The sequence below is a fragment of the Mesoplodon bidens genome (genome assembly GCF_964165515.1).
Source record: "Mesoplodon bidens genome assembly, chromosome: 20".
NCBI lineage: Eukaryota > Metazoa > Chordata > Mammalia > Artiodactyla > Ziphiidae > Mesoplodon > Mesoplodon bidens.
The window spans coordinates 24,530,155-24,546,604 of NC_138181.1; the positions used below are offsets into that span (position 1 = coordinate 24,530,155).

General features: G+C 42.2%; 1 protein-coding gene across 1 annotated transcript in view; it reads right to left on the reverse strand.

Annotated features, from left to right (window-relative positions):
* MTUS1 (microtubule associated scaffold protein 1) overlaps positions 1-16,450 on the reverse strand; it is a 156,324-nt gene that overhangs the window by 83,593 nt on the left and 56,281 nt on the right. Inside the window, 2 exon segments of the mRNA XM_081220690.1 lie at positions 8,512-8,704; positions 13,731-15,982. Of these exon segments, the coding sequence (XP_081076816.1) occupies positions 8,512-8,704; positions 13,731-15,827 (2,290 nt within the window). The 5' untranslated portion in view covers positions 15,828-15,982.

Consider the following 16,450-nt stretch of genomic DNA (forward strand, 5'->3'; position numbering starts at 1 on the left):
GCTGGGAAGGGGACATTGGAAACCTGATGTGACATTCAAATTAACTGGTTAAATTCAAGGTAAGAGAGGGGCTGAGTAAGGTTCACCTTGCTTGGGACAATGCCTCCCACATCCCTTTCTTGACACGGACAGACCGGGCTCTGTCAGAGCCTCTTCTCTTTGCTGACTGCCTGCACACCCATGCATCACGTCCTAAGTGCCCACCTGCCCTCCTCCGTATGTCCATACATTCTGTACTGACTGTCCTCAATCTTTATATTCCATACTCTGAACCCCAACTGTGCCTTCATTTCTACTTCCTAGTGTACCAGCCAAGTCCTGAAAAACACCTCAATCCATATGTATTCTTCTTATTTTTAATTCTGGGGTTTCAGTGTCAAAAATTGAACAGCAGAGAGCACCAGTACTCAACCAAGACTGGTCCTTCTGTAATATAAAGGTATACCTCTATTATATTACAGAATTACCTATATTATTATCCCAAGGAAGAATTTCAACAAAATTTGATATTTGTAATCGTACCCTCTTCTGAAATCCTACAGCTCTTTTTTTTATAGTACTATAAGGACAGATGTAATGAGGGAGGAACTTGCCTTTGCCCCATCTTGGCTGGTACCTTGAGGCCACGAATCATGTCTTACTTATCCCACGATTCCTCAGGCTCTGGAGTATGGCTTGCACAGTTTACACTTTCAGTCTGCTAAGGGAACAAATTACCTCCCAAAATGCAGAATTTCAGTAGTATATATTCACATTTATATATTGCAAAATGTGTCTTTAGTCACATTCGTGAGTTAGCTAAGGCAATATTATATCAGCAGGGTACAAGAAACTGTACTCTGCATAACCATCACCATTTGCTTAGATTTGAGAGTAAACTCAAAAGATAAAGTCACAGCAGTACAGGTGAGTCATAAGAGAAACACAGCAAGTCTCTCTTAAGAGGGCAGTAATTTGGCAAAGAAGAACATCCCACAAAACAAGGTTCTCATGATGACTCGAATTACACAGAAGCACAGTGTTCATGGTGATACTGTCAGTACCTGTTTCTGCAAGTATGTTCACAAGGTGTCTGCTGCTTCAGGTAGAGATTAAACAAAAATAACTTCCTGAGTCACGGGCCTGGGAACATGTGTCCCGCAACTAAGGGTGTAGTAAGTCAAAGGCTTAGACAGGTTGCATCCTTTCCCAGGTACCACGAAGATGAGCAAGGTTCTTCACATGTTCATCGGCAAATGTACTGACCTGGTCGTGAGTGAGCTCACCTGGCACTCACCCTGAAAACTCCTAATATGAACCGAGGTGGGCACCTGGGGAGCCTCCTGTCTCATTAGAAGCCAAGGTTCATGAGCAGAGCTACTTTGAACAACAAGGTCATTGAGACTCAAAACTGAATCCTGTCTTCAGTTTATTTCCCTTTCTAAGGCTACAAAAATAAATCAATAAAATCTGCACAAACTCCCCTGAAAGAAATCACCTAACCCCATAAAAATGAGCCAGAAAATCTGAAAGAGGAAGCTGTCCACTGTCCACAGGTGCTAGTCTGAACCTGCACTCTTACCTCCCACTATTTAATCTCCAGATGGGTTTGTATCCACATCCTCTGCACCCCCGTCTCTATTTCAAAGACTACCTTGCCTGTGCTCTGGACACACTTGGATGCTCCCATCGCCTGGCTGTCCCTCATCCCCGTCCTTGATCTCTTTACCAGCTCTTTTCCCACAGGCTTCCTCACCCTCCACATGTTTTTACAGTCTTAAGCCTCAAACATGCACACACGCCTTTGAGGTGCTTTCTCAAGTCTTTAGTCTCTTCAAGTTCAACATGCCCCAAACTAACCCATCATTCTCTTTCTGACAATTTCTTCTTGCTACTCTAGTCCCTGTTTCACCCCATGGCCACCCAGACAAGAAAGCTGAGGAGACACTTGGGACTGTTCACCATCAGTGAAGCTGACCGGAGCCCTGTCCTCCAAACCATTTTTAATATTTTCACTCTGATTTCTTTTTTTCTTTTTTAAAAATATTTATTTATTTATTTGGGTGCGTCGGGTCTTAGTTGCAGCAGGCGGGCTCCATAGTTGCGGCTCACCAGCTCTTTAGTCGTGGCATGCTAACTCTTAGTGGCGGCATGCATGTGGGATCTAGGTCCCAGACCAGGGATCGAACCTGGGCCCCCTGAACTGGGAGCGCAGGGTCTTAACCACTGTGCCACCAGGGAAGTCCCTCACTCTGCTTTCTATTACCAAATGCTGGTGTAACTCTTACAAGTTTGTGCCTAAACTATTAGAACTAATCTGCCGTGACCTTCCTTGGGGTTCACCCATCACTTACCCCAACACACAGCCTACTCAAGGCATGTTGACCCTGCCTTCCACCATGTTCCCCAAACACTCCAGGTCTTTCATAAGGCTACATTTGCACCCCAGGGAAAGCCAGCAACCTTCCATGCCTGGCAAACCCCTATGGGCACATTCCAAGGCCAGTTCAATGTCACCACCCTTCTCCAGCCTTCCCTTGGGCTGAGTTAGTGGTGTTCCCTTTACTGTGGACACATAGTACTTCATACAAGTTTCCATTCAAATCAAGCCAGACAACATTTTACACCTGTTGTGTAAGAGGTACACTATGCTGAGAGCTGGAAAATATAAAAATAACTAAGACCTGGGCTCTGTCCTTATGGATATCTTCCAGATATGGAAGGAAATAATTATAGCACAGTGTAATAAGTGCAAAGTATCACAGAGAACAGGACAGTTCAGCTGGGGTTTGAAGAATGAAGAGGTTGCCCTCAAATGGTTTTCTGAAACCACCCACCTTTCACCTCACCCTCCAACTAGCGTGTGCGTTAAAAGGACCTATAAATCACGTTTATGTTCTCAGGATCTAGTAAGCTGCCCAGCACACAGCAGGCACTCAAAGCGCTTCTTGAATGGACAAATAAGACAGACTGCTCCGTTTATGAGTCATTCCATATCTGGAACAGTCTTCTCAGAATTACTTGCCAAGTGAGCAGAATTGTGTGGAATGCCTGCAAAATGATCAAGAATTCACAGTGACGATGTAAATGAGGAAGAAGAGAGAAGATGCTTGTCTCCCAGGTGCCTCTAAGACCCTCCCTGGTTGGCCTCATGCCCAGTCCCTGGCCGCCCCCCACCCCACCCCCGCCACACACACACACACACACAGGGCAGCTCACTGGTCCTCAGGCTCCACCCCCCACTTCCTCACCTTGACCTTCGCACTTGCTCTTCCCTCCACCTGATAGTCAAATACCGCCCTCCTTCACCTCCTCCGTGTGTTTGCTCAAATGTCACCCTATTTAAAGATCTAACTCCCTTCCCTGCTTTGTTTTTCTCCTTAGCACTTATCTTACACACTAAACATTTTGTCCACGTGTTTGATTTTCCGACCAGAATTTAAGCTCCACAAGGGCGAGAATTTGTCTCTTTTGTGCACCTCTTCATGCCCAGCACTTAGAACACTTCCCAGCACAAGCAGGCACTCAACAGATCCTTGTTAAGTGACGAAGTGAGTGTGTCAGAACTACCGCGTGTACGCAACGGACAGAGGTCAGAAGCATAGAGCCTGGGACCAGGCTGTCGGGTCTGTTCCCTGTCTCCACCAATTATTAACTTTGTAACTTTGGGCAAGTTGCTTAAACTTTCAAAACCTCAAAATCCTCATCTGTAGAATGGGAATAATCACAGTACGTATACTTCATGAGTTGTGAGAATTATACATTCAGAAAGCTTAGAACAGCTTTCATTAGCATTCAAAACACCTTACTAGTATTACTTTTCTTATGGCAAGAAACATTGAGATACATTCTTTAAAACGTGGTTTAACTACATACAAATACAGAAACATCTATAAGCAACACACTAAAGTTGGCTTTTAGAAATAGTTATTAGATGATCATTTCTGGGTTTTAATAATTAACTTCTGCAAGCGTGAATACATTTCTCATAATTTCGCTTGCTATCTCTCAAACTCTTGCCTAGAAAGGCCAAAATGATACAAAAGTAAATTGAAATGATTTTAAAATCAATCTAACACTAAAGGAACAAGAAATCAGTTTACAAAAACAGCTGAGCAGGAAAGAAGAGAAACCTATAAGGGTAAGCAAGTCATTACAGGTTTGGGATGCTTATTTTACTAACCCACAATAAAATGAATTAACACGACGGTTTACCCTTTTGAAATGGTCTTCAGTTTTTTTCTAGAGAAACATCTCTTTCAGGAGGCCTTTCTTCAGGCTCTGCTATGATCAGATGGGCCCCTGAACATTCTTTTCCTCCCAATCCTAAAGCGCTTAAGGGCCTTTTCCACACCCCTTACAGATCCCTTTGTGCTGCTCTTTGGTTGCTGCAGGAACATGCATTCACCCTCCCCAGGCAGTTTAAAGGAGCCCCAGGGCGGGGGGTGGGGTGGGGTGGGGTGTATATTTTGTTCTATTTCCGTAATCCTACCTTGCTCAGGCTGGTCACTGGTAGGTCAATTCCATGTGTGTATGAAGGAACACACATATTTATAATCTAAAACCTGGTAAGAACTGGTATTACCTCTGAAAGAGGGTGGCAGGCGCTCTCTGAAGGTGCCTGACTGGATCTCAAAGTATTTCCTAAGCAGTTATTTATTCAGCAGCATTAATCTGCAATGACCATGTAAAATCATTTACATCGTGGTAAACTGATATCTAATGTTAAGTCAAGAGCTCCGGAGACGCAACAGGGAGGGGATATGGTAACATATGTATATGTATAACTGATTCACTCTGTTATAAAGCAGAAACTAACACACCATTGTTAAGCAATTATACTCCAATAAAGATGTATTAAAAAAAAAAGAGCTCGACAACAGAAATGCCACAGTTTCTGAAGTATCCAGCTGAGCATAAGAATTTGAATTTTTCCAAAACTCACGGTCAGACTGAAAGTGTTTCTTTAGACTAATAACGTGAAGGTTACGAGCATGGACTCCAGAGGCCTGTTACCTGGTCTGAATGTACTACCTCTGCCACTTCCCAGCTGCATAACCTTGACAAATTATTTAACCTCACTGTGATGGCTTCCTCTTCTACAAAATGCAGATAAGCCTCACAGAACTCTTATGAGGATTAAATGAATTTATAGGTGAAATGGTAAAAACAAAGCCTGGTAAGCATTTAATAAGTGTGAGCTTCTATCACTGGCATTATAATTATTATTACAAATAGTTTTCCTTGCTTATCTCATCTTATTTAATTAAGTGGTTGAAACACATACATATTCCAAAGAAACAAAGTTAGTTTAGATCTGGTTTGTTATAATCACTTACAATCTGGTTTCAGATAAACTTCCAGATTTTTTTTTTTTTTTTGTGGTACGGAGGGCCTCTCACTGTTGTGGCCTCTCCCATTGTGGAGCACAGGCTCCGGACGAGCAGGCTCAGCGGCCATGGCTCACGGGCCCAGCCGCTCCGCAGCATGTGGGATCCTCCCGGACCGGGGCACAAACCCGTGTCCCCTGCATCGGCAGACGGACTCTCAACCACTGCGCCACCAGGGAAGCCCCAAACTTCCAGATTTTTTTAAGTTACTTTTTTATTTCCAGTTTTAATGAGATGATTGACATACATCACTGTGTGAGTTTAAGGTGTACAGCATAATGAATTGACTTAACGTGTATTGTGAAGTGGATTACCGCAGTAAGTTTAGTTAACATCCATCACCTCATTTAGATGCAGTTAGAAAACTTTTTTTCCCCTCATAATGAGATTTGCTCTTAGGACCTACTTTCTTAACAACTTTTCTATATATTACACAGCAGAGGTAACTACAGTCGTCATGTTGTACACTAGAACTGCCAGACTTTGACAAGTGAAATGGAAAAGTGCCCTTGGGTTTAATTACAATTCTTTCTCATATTCATTTCAAAGCTTCAAGAAAATGGCAATGTCAACTCCAGGTCTGGTTTTCTACTTAGTTCTCTGAAAGGATTTATTGAAAACCCCAAGTTGGCTGGAACATTTCTGCTGGTTACCTTTCAGGAGACGAACTCTGTGTGAGCACAGAGGATATCCATTTGGTTTCAATTTTCTAAGACACAAACACTTCATTGTACAGTAAATGGCAATATGCGCTCAATGATCCAAAAGCACATTGTTTTTGCTTCTTGATTTTCTGTTCTACTTTTAACTCTGTGACGATTAAGTTTCCTGTTCTCCACGACAAAACACCTCTCAATCTATTGTGAGCGTCCAAACAAGTTAGTTGCTATTAATATTTTAAAAACATAACACAGCATAATCAAGTTAGGCTTCCAACCATTAAAATAAAAAAACTCAAATGCAAATCTACAAAATTTCTGGTTACACTGATTTTTTCCCCATTTATACATGGAAAATCACCAGGTAAGCGATAATTTAGTTTTTAACTTGGGTTGAAAACTCTGAATGCATAGCTTAGTTATTAAGCTTATTTACACAGGTTAATAAAAGCTCAATAAATTTCCTGTCTTTTCATTAAGATGAAGCAGACCCAGTTTTCCCTCTTTAAGGCATGGCATTATGTAGCATACAGTAAAGGGACTTCAAAACTGTGTCACTCCTTGGTGGCATCATCTACATAAAAGAATCCCATCATTTATAATACATCCTGGGTACTGGCCTAATTTCTTAAAAGTGTGCGCTTCAGGTTTTCTGGGATTCGAGCACCATGTGGTCCAGAGAATCACACTAGTAGCAGCCACTACTCAGAAAATTAGGTGAGCTCCAAATTGCCCCTAGAAAGATAAGGACTGCAAAAGCTGATGGAGCCTGACATTCTCCAACCCTCCTACTTCACAGAAGCCCAGGGAGCAGAAACGACTAGCTCATGCAGCTCCCTGGGGCCATGGCAGTGCTAGAACGCAGCGCTTCTAACAACAGGCCAGGATGCCAGCGGCCAGGGCCCTCTGGGCCGCCAAGCCATGGGTGCTGCTGACACCCGAGTAGGAAGGGGCTCCCTGTCATCTGGAAAATCCATAAGCCTTGTATGGCAGCGACAGCAAGAATCAAAGCTTTGATCTCACTTATGCCCCAACTCCCCAAACTGTGGCAACATCCAAAATAAGGATTGTTGCTTCTCCCGATGTCTTTAGTGCCTCTTCTGTTTTCCTCCCAAAGGATGAACACTCCAAGCTGACAAATTCCTCCTTCCCACTCAGTTCCTCTGGGGATGGAAATGGAAATGCGTACAAACCCCTCTTCCACCAGCCATACCTCTTCCTGGGTTTGCTCCCCAGGACCCTCAAGACCTTGGTGCACAAGGCCTGATTTATTTAGGCCTGAACCTAAGTAAATCACCCTTAAAACACGTCTGCATGTTATAAGCTTCTCACACGACAGCTTCATAACAGGATTGGACAATAAAACCTAAAAATACTAAGGTGTAGACAGGTAAAGAGATCCCCTGAGGATTTAGTTGGTTTTGTTAGTTTCTGCAAAATGTTCTCACTTATGTGTGAACACATAAGTCTTGAGGCACTTTTTTTTTTCCCAGACCATTCAACAGCAGTCACTATTTTTATAAGGGAACTTACTTCTGAATCTATCTGACATGCCTTTCATTTGCTCAGTGTTGTACCTGCTCACATGAGGGGTATTCCCTGCAGAGTGTTCTTGGTCAACTGGAGCGGCCAGCAGGCTTTCTGTCTTAGTCCCTATGAAAAGGGCTGCCTTTCCCATTTCCTGTTCTTATTTTAACACAGAGAAATGCAAACCTTTGCCAATTTAGGAAGACACTTAACAGCTACTTTGGAAGCTCTCAAATTTTATAAATGGAACATGACTTTACTACTTCTAATATACAAACCAACATAAATCAAAGTTCGTATTAGAAAAGTTTAACTTCTTAGTCACCCTCACATCCCTGAAGATTTTATAATACATCTTTCCGTAAAATTCAAGAAAAAAACTAGTCTCTTCATACATGATGAGGGCACATTATGAAACTAGTATATCACACCAGTATTATTAAGCAGTTAACCAATTGTAAAACATTTAAAAGTGAAATGACAGACATTACATGAAATTTCTAAAAATCTTATATGTTCTGGTATAATGTTATAAGTCATAATTTTAGTTATTACTTTAAAATGTATATCTCAGAACTAAAAAAAAAAAAAAAGAAAGAAAAAAGTGAAATGACTCGTATATAACCAGTGCCCAATTGTGTGTGTGTGTGTGTGCGTGCGTGTGTGTGTGTGTGTGTGTGTATGCATGCTTCTGAATAGCTTTTACGTTGCTTTATGCACATCTCTCTCTCCCCAACTAGCCTTTACGTTACTCAAGGAGCAGGGCTGTGTCTTAGACTTCTTTTTTAGTCTTCCCTGTGCAAGATGCTGGTCCACAAAAGGCTACATGCTTTAGTGACACAATGCATTAGAGCTCTATAACCAAAACCTGTCTCTCTGCTGCCTGATAGGACTAATTTTACATTCAAATAATTCATAAGCTGCTATAAAACACAACTGAATGATTTTATGCTTACCAGAACTGGACACACGCCTTATCCTCTGGGGAGACATGGCTTGATCAGAGTTGAGATTTCTACTGTCACTCCGCCTCAAACAGGAAACAGAAGGTCCCATTTTGGCTTTCGGACCAGGTGTTTTCCTCAAAACGGAGCAGTTGGGCTTGGCTAGACTCCTACATGAGATGGTTGCAGTTTTTGAGGCATGACCCTGTGGAAAAAATCATGAAGGTTTCAGTCCAGATCATACCTTCCCCATACCACCTCCTGGTGGGGTTAGGTATGCAGAAAAACACAATTTCTGTCTAAGCAGATATGCCAGATGGACATTTAGTTTTCATTTTTACTATAAAGACATTTAAACTCTTCATAGTTTACTCTTTGATTCGTCATGATCTGCCTTTTGTCCCCATCAGGGAAACTGTTCCCAAGGTGACTGATGCCACAAGTTAAATTCAAGCTACAGCTTTCAGTCCTTTTCCTAGAGGCCCTCTACATGGTCTGCGACGCCGATGACTCCATCGTCTTTCTCTGGTTTCTCCCACAGAGCTCTCTGCTGGTTTCCCTTCTATCTGTCTGGTTATTCCATTTCTGGGTCCTGCTCTTCCATACCTTCAAAGGCTGGTCATCACAAGGGTCCTCACCATAAGCTTTCTCACCATATACTCTCCCCACGTGATCCTGTCCGCTCTTCCCACTGCCACCTAAACACCGCTGTATCCCAAGTCCTCACGCCCAAGCCAACACTCTCTCCCGAGTTCCCCATGTATTCAGTTTCTTTCTTCCTCTGCTTCACTTAGCACCCGTCAGGCACCTCGACCTAACAACGCTGACAATAATATTATTGTTTTTATATTATTATTATATTATAATAATATAATTATAAATATTTTATTATTATTATATATTATTTTTACTGATCAACCTACAGACCTTACAGAATGAAAAATAAGTTTGAAATGTACGTATCAATTCATTTAATCCTAATAACCCTACAAGGTTGATACTTTCATCATACTGCATTTCACAGCAGAAGAACAGGAAGCAGTTTCTAAAAATCAGATTAATTTTACCCGTTCATCTCAAAACTTAGCTCTTCCCATATTCACCACCATGTGCCCAGGCACCCCACTTACACAATGAAAGCTATTTCTAGGGGCTTCCTTTCTTACCTCCTAAGCCCCTCTGGATGTCATTCTCACCCTTCTCCCTCAGCCTTAGTACAGGCTGTGTCATTTCTGGGACGCCTGGAACCATATCCAATTCACCTCCCGGTCCCCTGCTAAGGAGATCTCTCTCAAGTCCAAACTGGGCTAGGAGGCTTCCCTCCGCCTCCCAGATAAAGTTAACTCTTCCAAATAAGGCCTTTTGGATGCGGCCGCCCTGCCACCCTCTTCAGCTTGGTCCTTACTGTTCATGGTTCTGCACCCCCAGCTCCCATGATACTCACTACCCTGCGTCCCCTAAATGAGAATGTTTCTTCATCTTCGTACATGTTATTCCTTCCACCCAAAACACCCTTCCATTCATCCTTGATCTTTAAGCTTCAGCTAGTGACTAACATGCTCTCTCCCCTAGAAGCCTTCCTTTCCTTGACAACTCTCCCCATCGCCACCACCCTACTCTGCCGTGAGCAGGACAGGGAGTCTCTACACACTCCCAACTGAGGACCTAACAGTCCCTTTTTGTTTACCTTCTAATACTACCCACTGTACTAGGCACTAGGTTTGGCCAGGGGCTGTGTCTTTCCTTCTCTAAATCCCAGCCATCACCGTCATATAGAGCACAAAGTAGGCACCCAATAAAGACTCTCATTCTACATGTAGGAAATGAGAGCCTGAGATTTGCTCAAAGAACAAAGTTCAACACCATAAGCTATCATTTGTATTCTCCCATTAAAGAAAAATTGAGCCTCACAGAGACTAAGTAACTTGCCTGAGGGCATTTTGCCAATGAATGGATGGAGCTACAATGTGAAACCACATCAAACTCCAAAATCGATGCTCTTAACCTATACGTTGACTATTCCCCACCAGGACCATTCTTTCTTTGCTTAATAAGTCATAAGTGCAGGACTTCCCTGGTGGCGCAGTGGTTAAGAATCCGCCTGCCAATGCAGGGGACACGGGTTTGAGCCCTGGTTCGGGAAAGATCCCACGTGCCGCGGAGAGACTAAGCCCGTGCACCACAACTACTGAGCCTGTGCTCTAGAGCCCACAAGCCACAACTACTGAGCCCACATGCCACAACTACTGAGGACCGTGTGCCTAGAGCCCGTGCTCTACAACAAGAGAAGCCACCGCAAGGAGAAGCCCGTGCACCGCAACGAAGAGTAGCCCCGGCTCTCTGCAACTAGAGAAAAGCCCACGTGCAGCAACGAAGACCCAATGTAGCCATAAATAAATAAATAAATAAATAAATATATTAAAAAGTCATAAGTGGATAATTTCCCTTAGAGATATGTAAAGCCCCATGTTGATGACATACACTAGGTGGATTAAAAACTAAATTAAATAGGGCAATATCCTAAGGGAACACTGGAAAGCAACATAAAATTGGCCAAAAAAAGCAGGCAATGGACACAAAGATCTTCTCCCTCTACCATAAAACTGGCTAAGGTAATTCCCCAGAAAAACCTTTAAAAAAGTAAACCAAACTTTTAACCAACTTACAAAGTGAATCTTTAACAAATTAGATTTGTTCTGCCTTTAAGAACCGACATTCCATAGAATTTTGAAAGCCTGCAGTGTGTGGAACAGAAAGGGCCAGGATTCAAGTCAGGGGACCTGAGTTTGAATCTCAATTTTACAACTTACCAGCTATGTGTGTGTGTTAAGTAACCACTTATGAAGCTTTAAACTGTAGCTAGCAAATTTCCTGTTGTTACTGGCAAGAGTAAATGACAGTGTATAAAGCACCTGAACATTTCTGAGAAAATTAAATGACATAATATACATAAAGCACCTGAGCAAAGGGTTTGGCCCAGAGCAGTCATCAAAAAAAATATCAATTTCTTTCCATTTAGATAATTCACCATCCCTTTTATCTAACATACTATCACCAATATATAACCTCTATAATGGGGAGCTATACTCAACCTGCATCAAATTAAAGTCAAATTCCTTTTCCAACAGAAGCTTTCTGAAGTTTCAGGTAACCCCGACCAAACAGCTGGAAGGTTGCAGGCAACCTAAGGATTCAGTGAACTCAAGGCCTAATTTGTCTCAAGACCAACAGAGCACATTGAAAATGCACATTTCTCCAGCAATGTCTCATCACAGAACCGGGGCAGATTCAGAGCCTTTGGGTGCTGCTGAAATGACAAAGAAACATAGGGGTTTGCCTACAACACGACGCAAAGGCTCACTCATTCAACTCTCTACAATAAATACAATGCCTGTGGCCAGGGACGGTTTGCTGGGCCCCTTCCCCATGATACACGGAAATGTGTTAAGAGGTGAACAGCGATATTAGAGGGAATTGCACATGAAACATTATCATGGGGAAAAATGAGTTTTTAATACTCATCAACAAGTAAAAGTGTCAGTACTGAAAATATGGAAATCCTAACTGCAAGATTCCTAAGGTGAAAAGTGCTTCTTCTCCAGTACTGGGATCCACTTCAATGGGATGATTCTATCACCTTACTTCAGCATCACACCATAAGCCTGAAAGACAGGCTTTCATTCCGCACATGGGAAATAGAAAGCTAAGCCTTACTCCCAATGCATATATCAGAAAAACTTTTAATTTCAAAATTACACAACCAATTTATATGCAAGGCAAATGTTATTTAAAGAAACTTTATGCTAGGTTTTCTGGCAGTTGGAGATCAGTGCACAATAAAAAGTCTCCCATAAATCAAGGAGGAATAAATGTATTATTTTCATGTATGTGTATCTATAAACACCAAACTAAGAATGTTGCTTAGAATTACCAGAGGTTGTCATTTAATTTAACAACGTATCTAATTAAAAACTGTATAAAATGAGTTTCCTAAGTCTGACTTCAAAAGGACTTAAAAATAAAAATCTGAGTTTTGAAATAATGGACAGTCTCAGTAGCTTAGACATCACTGCGGTGGGCCATTCTTCCTAAAAGGAAGATTTACTATAAACGCCAAAGCAACTCTAAACTGAACTAGCTCAAGAATAACTTCCTAAAAGGACCTAACAATTCCCTATGCACCCTCAAAACACTTAAAACAGCCCTTTAACACTTCACCGAACTACACGTGTCGCTCCTCTCAGACATGAGACCTCCACACAGATGACTCCCGTCTGCCTTCCTACCCTGGCACCGACCTCCACTCCTGGCCCAGAGGACAGACGCTCAGGAAAAGCCTATGTGGGGCTAGAGATGCATGCAAGTCCCCACTGCCGAAACAGCACTGAGAATGAACACACAAAGCACAGAGCAGCCTCCCAAATGCTTCCAGCACTCAGAAAGCTAGTTTCTTCATGCTAGAGTCAAAACTATATCCATGCTGAAAAAAAAAAATCTTTGAACTGCATGTGAATTCTTGTTTAAATGGAACCCCCAAACATCTGCCAGGTACTGTATGAAACATACTACCTTTTCACTATACATGAATAAAATGGGTTTTATTTTAGTACCAGGAATCAATACATTAGGACTGCAAGAGACCTCAGACATCTAGCCCAATCCTTTCACCTCTGCGTCTCAAAAGGTTACTTGCCCAGAGTCACCTTAGCTAATCAGAGGCAGAATTCAGAATCCTCCTGTTCACAGGACAGGGCTCCACCCCCTGGGGCAGCTTCCTCAACAGGAGACCAGGAATTATTTTTACGTTGATACTGTTTACCAGCACTGCCTAGCCATTTCTCAAATGTGGCCCAATACATTTGTAAGTTCATAAACAAAACGTTTATTTTTTCATAGATATAAAATATAATCAGATACTTAACTTCAAATAACTAATTACACTAAAATATTAAAGTAACCTGTTCTTTCAGCTTACTATTAAAAGGAATGTTGATACTCAATACAAAATACTGGACTTGAGGTTTTTTTTTTTTCAATATGCAGGTAACCAATTAACATTCTAAAATGTACTAACAGACAAGACAAAGAATTACTGAATAACATAGCAATACCTGAAAGCAAATCTGCACACCTAGTTCAGCAATATTATTGACTATTAGTGGATAAGCAATTGCTAATACATCTCTCCGTTTCCACCACCATTTCCTGAAGCAGGCAAAAATTTCACTTACCAAAAACAGAGAACCATAGTCAAAGGTCTCATTCATAATTTCCTTTTTTAGCTCTTGTTTTGCCGTCGGTGTCCCATTTTCTTTTTCACCTTTTTTTTCAGGGCTAATCCTATCGATGTTGGAAGTATAGGACATTTGCAAACATTCTGTGCTTTCCATTTTAATAGGGAGTTCACCTTTGATCTCCTGAAAAACTACAGCCACGGACGCAGTTTCACATGCTGAATTGGAAGAACTTGCTTTGTCAACATCTTCCTGATTCGATTTCATGGCAGATGTTGTTCTTAGAACTTTGTGTGAAGCATTTTTAGAATGAGTTGTAACATGCACAGCCTGGCTCGTAATGAGTTTATTAAATTGCTGCTTATGTGTCTTGTTATTTAGGATTTCTGCTTTTGTGTCTGCATTTAAGTCAGATGTTGGTGTTTTTCTCAAAGCTGTCGACGGTCTTGAGGAAGATACTGATGAGGGTGATGAGGCCCCAGTTAACTGAGGTCGGGCTGCAGCCTTTGATAGAGCAGGGTCCTTGGACTGTAGCACTGGTCTGGATACAACTTTTGCTTTGACATTCTTGAAGTTTGGTCTTGGGTAACTTATAATTTCAGTTTTTCTAACTTTGCTGCCTAGGGGGCTATTCGTTTTGGTGGTTGATTTTCCTAGATTAGGTTTAGACATGTTCATCGGTGCCCCCTTCAAATTTGGTAAACGTCTAAGCTCTTGATTACTCTTCTGCACTTTACTCCATTTCTCCGTCCCTTCAATAGGTGAGATAGAAAAGGTTGCGTTGGTGGGTTCTAGGACTGGCGTGGACATGCAAACTATGTTATTTGTACTAATGACCATATCATCTGCATCCCAAGTCAGTTCAAATGATGAAGCCACCTTTTGTCCTGGCGGGCTATTCGGTATCAATTCTATGGTATGATTTCGGGTTCCCAAATCCTTTTCATTAGAGGCAACTGGTGTGTCTTTAGCCACAGTGACTTGATGTTCTGCGTCCAGCACTTGGGTTTTGCTTTTATCAAAAGCTGGCACCAGTAAAGGGCATTCATCATCTATAAGACAATTGGACACTGTTTCTCTTACATTCTGGCCCATTTCCTTTTGCCCATATGAGCTCTGTGAATGTCTCTCACTATTTGGTTCATCTTTAGATGAACAAAAGAACTCTTGTAATACAGACCCACTGGGAACATCCATGCCATCAGAAACTGGTGTTAGAGCTTGTATCTCCTTTTCTCCACCTAGTCTTTGCTGTGCCCCATCTGGGTACTCACTGGTGACCTTTCCCAAAGAACAGTGACAGTGATTTTCAGTATCTGGAAGAACCAAATCAGTTTGCATCACCATGTCAGAAAATGCTGTGTAAGTTGTGTCTTGGGCCTGTGACACTGTAGCTTGAGGGTTTTCGAAGCTGTCTCTATCATAACTCATTTCTCTCACATATATCTTATCAGAATGGGAAGATGGAGGAATGCAACAGGATGAAGATGTATTTCTACTTCTCATGCTGGTTGGCTGCAGGCTTGCAGTGGTAGGCAAAGACTGACTCTTTCCGATGGTGTCATGTGTTATGAAGGTACAGTTAATAGTATCCACTTTCATGTCAAATGTCTGGTTTAGCGCCAAGGCAGTAGGGTTTTCTGTACAGTTCAAATCATCATCGTTAGGATTCCACACAAAAGGCAGAGATGTCTCAACGCTCTGGTCCTGAAATGATTCTAGGGAATGACAACTGTTATGCAAATCTTTGGGTTCCTCTGTATTTACAACATGTGCAAGAGACAGACATGTGGAATCCTTGTGCATATCTAACATCTCCTTACTAAAAAAATCACTTGAAGACTTTTGGTGTTCAAGTACTTCAACACACTGAGGGTTTAAAGAAATAGTTTCTCCAAAGACCACAGCAGAGTTGGTTTCATAATCAACCACCATGTCATCTGGGTTGGCAGAATTCCAACTCACATTACTGGTTGAAGAGTTTTGGGTACATGGTGATTTTTGGTTGTATACATATGTGTTTCCATTGTTATCACCGATAAATAAGGACTGCAGTTCATCTTCTGTCTTGTCATCTGAATTATCATCATTCATCCTGAAATATTAACTTTAAACCTCTGACATTTTATTTCTTCTTTAAAACCTTCTAAATGAGAGGGAAGGAAAATGTGTCCATCTCCTAAGTTTTTCAGCACAGCTGAAAGTTTCTTAGTCTAAGATGTCTTGAACTTGAAATGATTTGTTGTTCCCTGGAAGAAATAAAATGTTTCACTCAAGTAAATATTAGAAAATTAACAAGTCATCACTTGATTAATTTCAATTGCTTTCTTTTTACATTTAAAGAACCTACAACTGGTGGCGGGAAGAGAGCCTGAAGGGGTTAGTGCACCACGGCTAGCCCGGAGGGAGTCCCGGAAAAAGACTAGAGCTGCCGAAGAGGCAAGAGACTTTTTCTTCCCTCTTTGTTTCCTGGTGCACAAGGAGAGGGGATTAAGAGCGCTGCTTAAAGGAGCTCCAGAGACGGGCGCGAGCCGCGGCTAAAGGCGCGGACCCCTGAGACGGGCGTGGGATGCTGGGGCTGCTGCTGCCGCCGCCACGAGGCCTGTGTGCGAGCGCAAGTCACTGTCCATGCCCCCTTCCGGGGAGCCTGTGCAGCCCGCCACTGCCGGGGTCCCGGGATCCAGGGACGGCTTCCCCGGGAAAGCGCATGGAGCGCC